General features: G+C 55.2%; 1 protein-coding gene across 1 annotated transcript; it reads left to right on the top strand.

Moving 5' to 3' along the window:
* The first annotated feature begins 1,745 nt into the window (after positions 1–1,745).
* Positions 1,746–3,407, top strand: LOC136788840 (olfactory receptor 14C36-like). The gene has a single exon (XM_066987552.1). It carries the CDS (start codon positions 2,002–2,004, stop codon positions 2,932–2,934), a length of 933 nt encoding a protein of 310 aa, XP_066843653.1. The 5' UTR covers positions 1,746–2,001; the 3' UTR covers positions 2,935–3,407.
* Positions 3,408–3,665: the final 258 nt, after the last annotated feature.

Here is a 3,665-nt window from a genome sequence, read left to right as displayed (position 1 = left end):
TCTTCTCATCCTAATCCAAAACATAGCACCCTACCAGCTACTAGGAGGGAAATTAACTCTGTCCTGACTGGAACCAGTACCAAGAGGGGATCCCATCTAGCTCCATAGAGTCGTGAACATCCCCCATGAGGGATGCCATACGAGCAGTGGTGCTGCTCCCCAGGAACCAGGCCAGCTTCCTACAGAGCTGCCTTACGAGGAGCATGGCCACCAAGAAGATATGAGTTATCAGACTCAGCTCAGATCCTGGGAGATACCACATGGACAAGGGTCTGCAGCCAGCAAGAAAACAGGTACAGGTCTGGAAGTCCCTAGGACAGCCTAGTGTGGAGAGCAGCAAGGGCTGTGACAAGGCTGAGAGTCCCAACAGGACCCAGGGCTTTGTGTCCATGGCTCTGGCTGTTGTCTCTGCCACTGAGGCCTAGGAGGAGACAGCTTCTCGGTAAAGCACCAGGGCCTCATTGCCTCCTCGCCCCCACCCATGAACCAGGCAGGGCTCGTACCATTCTCCTGCACTTGGCCATGCACATCCCCATCTCCTCCTGCCCCACGAAGAGCCCTGAGCAGTGTGGGAAGGGAAAGGATCTCCCTTCCCAGGGGCTGGGGGTCAAGGCCTGGCCCTTGTGCTTGGTGAAACACATCCAGTTTTCCTACACATCAGTGCCACCTTCACATTGCCTTTGTCTCCTTGTCCTCACTGCCTCCAATGCTCTGCTCTAACAAGCTCCAAGGGGAGGCTGTGTCAGTGCTGGCCCTCAGGGGGACACTGCAGGAAACTTGCCTCTGACTTGGACTTGTTGAGAGATGTCTTCAATTGTCTCTCAGTGCCTGAGGTTCGTGGGCTCCTCACTGTGCCCCCCGAGGGGGGATTCCAATGCCTTGGGCTGGGCGTCTGGTGCTGAGCTGGGCCGGGCTCGTGGGACAGAGAGAGCTCGTGGCAAGAGGGCCGTGGTGCAGAGAGACAGCTCTGCCCAGGAGCAGCTCCTGTGCACGGCGCAGCAGGGCTGGGGGCTCTGACCGCAGGTGGCACGGGGAGAGGAGAGAAGGAGAGAGGGCTTGGAGGCAGTTGGCAGTGGGAGGATGCTGAGAGCTGCCTGCAGGAGAAATCTGCACAGCCCTTGACAAGGTACGTCTCTGGCTGCAGGGCCATGCAGCTGCCCGTCCTGGAAGGGTCTCCTGCTGGGTCTTGTTGCTGGGAGGGCAGTGGGCAATGCAGTAGGCTTTGGGAGTCCTGCTGGATGGCACTGCGAGGTGAGGAAGTCTGGCAGAAGCCCCTCGGAGTGCCCGAAGCCAGGTGCCCCTGGTCAGCCCAGAACACCCTGCCCTGCCTGGCCCGGCCGGGCTCTCTGCCAGCTGCCCTGGAGCTCGTGCAGCCATGGAAAGAAGAGAAGCTCCCAAGCTCCATCTGGCTTGCTGTGGCCCTTCTTCCTCAGCAGAATTCTCCTCTTTCTTCTCAGGGAAATACCTGAATGGGATGACAGTGCAGCTGAGAGAGGGGTGACACAAGGCAGCTGAGAACAGGACTGGTGGACAGAAGGGCTCTCCTCGGTCTTCATAATGGACACTCCCATAAAATATCAGCAGGAGTGTCCAGGAAATGTGAGGGCATTCAACCATCCAATACCTATCCTAAGCGTTACAGGGGCTACTGGGACAAAATGAAGCAAACAAAATCCCTACAGCTCAGCTCTGCGTTCAGATGAGTTGTTTGCAAGAACCGACGAGTCGAATGGAGTTGAGTTTCCCCCTTGTTCCTGCTTCCCTCCTGCTGCACAGCAGGAAGGACTCCTCTGGAGCCCACAGCAGCCCCTGCTCCCAGTGCCACTCTCAGCCAGCACCAGCCGCAGCTCAAGCAGGAGAGCTGCAGAAAGGTTCTCCTGCAAAGAGAGAGGCTTGGGCTGGGGGTGCTCTAAGACTGCAACAGGTTTTCCTCAGAGAAGTCTGTTCTAACTTTTTTCTGCTTTATCCTCTTCAACAGACCACTGCGTCCAGAGTCAGGAAATGCCCAACAGCAGCTCGGTGAGCGAGTTCCTCCTGCTGTCATTCGCAGACACGTGGGAGCTGCAGCTCCTGCACTTCGGGCTCTTCCTGGGCATCTACCTGGCTGCCCTCCTGGGCAACGGCCTCATCCTCACCGCCGTAGCCTGCGACCACCGCCTCCACACCCCCATGTACTTCTTCCTCCTCAACCTCGCCCTCCTCGACCTGGGCTGCATCTCCACCACTCTGCCCAAAGCCATGGCCAATGCCCTCTGGGACACCAGGGCCATCTTCTATCAAGGGTGTGCTGCACAGATCTTTTTCTTTCTCTTCTTCATATCAGCAGGATATTATACACTTACTGTCATGTCCTACGACCGCTACGTTGCCATCTGCAAGCCCCTGCACTACGGGAGCCTCGTGGGCAGCAGAGCTTGTGCCCAGATGGCAGCAGCTGCCTGGGGCAGTGGCTTTCTCAATGCTGTCCTGCACACGGCCACTACATTTTCCCTGCCCCTCTGCCAAGGCAATGCTGTGGACCAGTTCTTCTGTGAAATGCCCCAGATCCTCAAGCTCTCCTGCTCAGAGTCATTCCTCAGGGAGGTTGGGCTTATTGTAGTTACTGTGTGTTTAGCATTTGGCTGTTTTGTTTTCATTGTGCTGTCCTATGTGCAGATTTTCAGGGCCGTCCTGAAGATCCCCTCTGAGCAGGGCCGGCACAAAGCCTTTTCCACGTGCCTCCCTCACCTGGCCGTGGTCTCCCTGTTTATCAGCACTGGCATGTTTGCCTACCTGAAGCCCCCCTCCATCTCCTCCCCATCCCTGGACCTGGTTGTGGCAGTTCTGTACTCGGTGGTTCCTGCTGCCATGAACCCCCTCATCTACAGCATGAGAAACAAGGAGCTCAAGGATGCATTGAGGAAACTCTTTGGATACATGCTTCTTCATCATTAATAATGGGCGCAAAGTCCTAACAGGACACTTTTATTTTTTTATTTTATTTTATTTTTTCTGAATAAGTGTTCGAACAGCCTTACTTTAATTTTATACTATTTTCTGAGCCTTGTGATTTTCATTCAGAAATGATCCACTTAGTATCCTATATGTTTATCATTGTATTTTAGTTTTGAACCAAGTATATCATGTACTTATGGAAGTGGGTTTCCCCTTTAGATAAAGACAAAAAAGAGTCGAGCAGAAATTCATTGGTCTCAGCTTCCATCCCTTCCCATCTTTTCTGGAGCTGGGGGAGCAGCCCCAGCACGCAGGAGGGGCTCAGGGCCCAGAGCCCAGCTGCCACAGGGAGGAGCAGCCCCGCTGGCCCTCGCGGCTGCCCCTCACTGCCCGCTGGGCTCTGCCTCTCTGCTGCCTTCGGGTCGGGGCTGCTGCTTCCCTGGAGCCATGGCCATGGCCAGCAGCAGGACGTGGCCTTTTCACTGCTGCTCTCTTCTGGCTTCCACATTGTGCTTCTTGTATTTGGATAAGCCCTGAGATCTCATGTATGTTGGTGACAGTCCTGTTATCTCTACATTGGCATCTCTTCAATGTCTCTGCACGCCTCTTGCAAACCTGGTTTCAGGAATACACCCAAGGAGCTGCTTCCTGAACAGACCTCTTGCTTTTCTGGGCCTCACAATGGATCAGAACCCCAGCGTGATCGGTGAAGGATCAAGGGCTGGACTGGG

The sequence above is a fragment of the Anser cygnoides genome, chromosome W, assembly GCF_040182565.1.
Source record: "Anser cygnoides isolate HZ-2024a breed goose chromosome W, Taihu_goose_T2T_genome, whole genome shotgun sequence".
NCBI lineage: Eukaryota > Metazoa > Chordata > Aves > Anseriformes > Anatidae > Anser > Anser cygnoides.
Note: the sequence above shows the minus strand (reverse complement) of the source record. Positions and strands in the feature narration are given on the sequence as shown.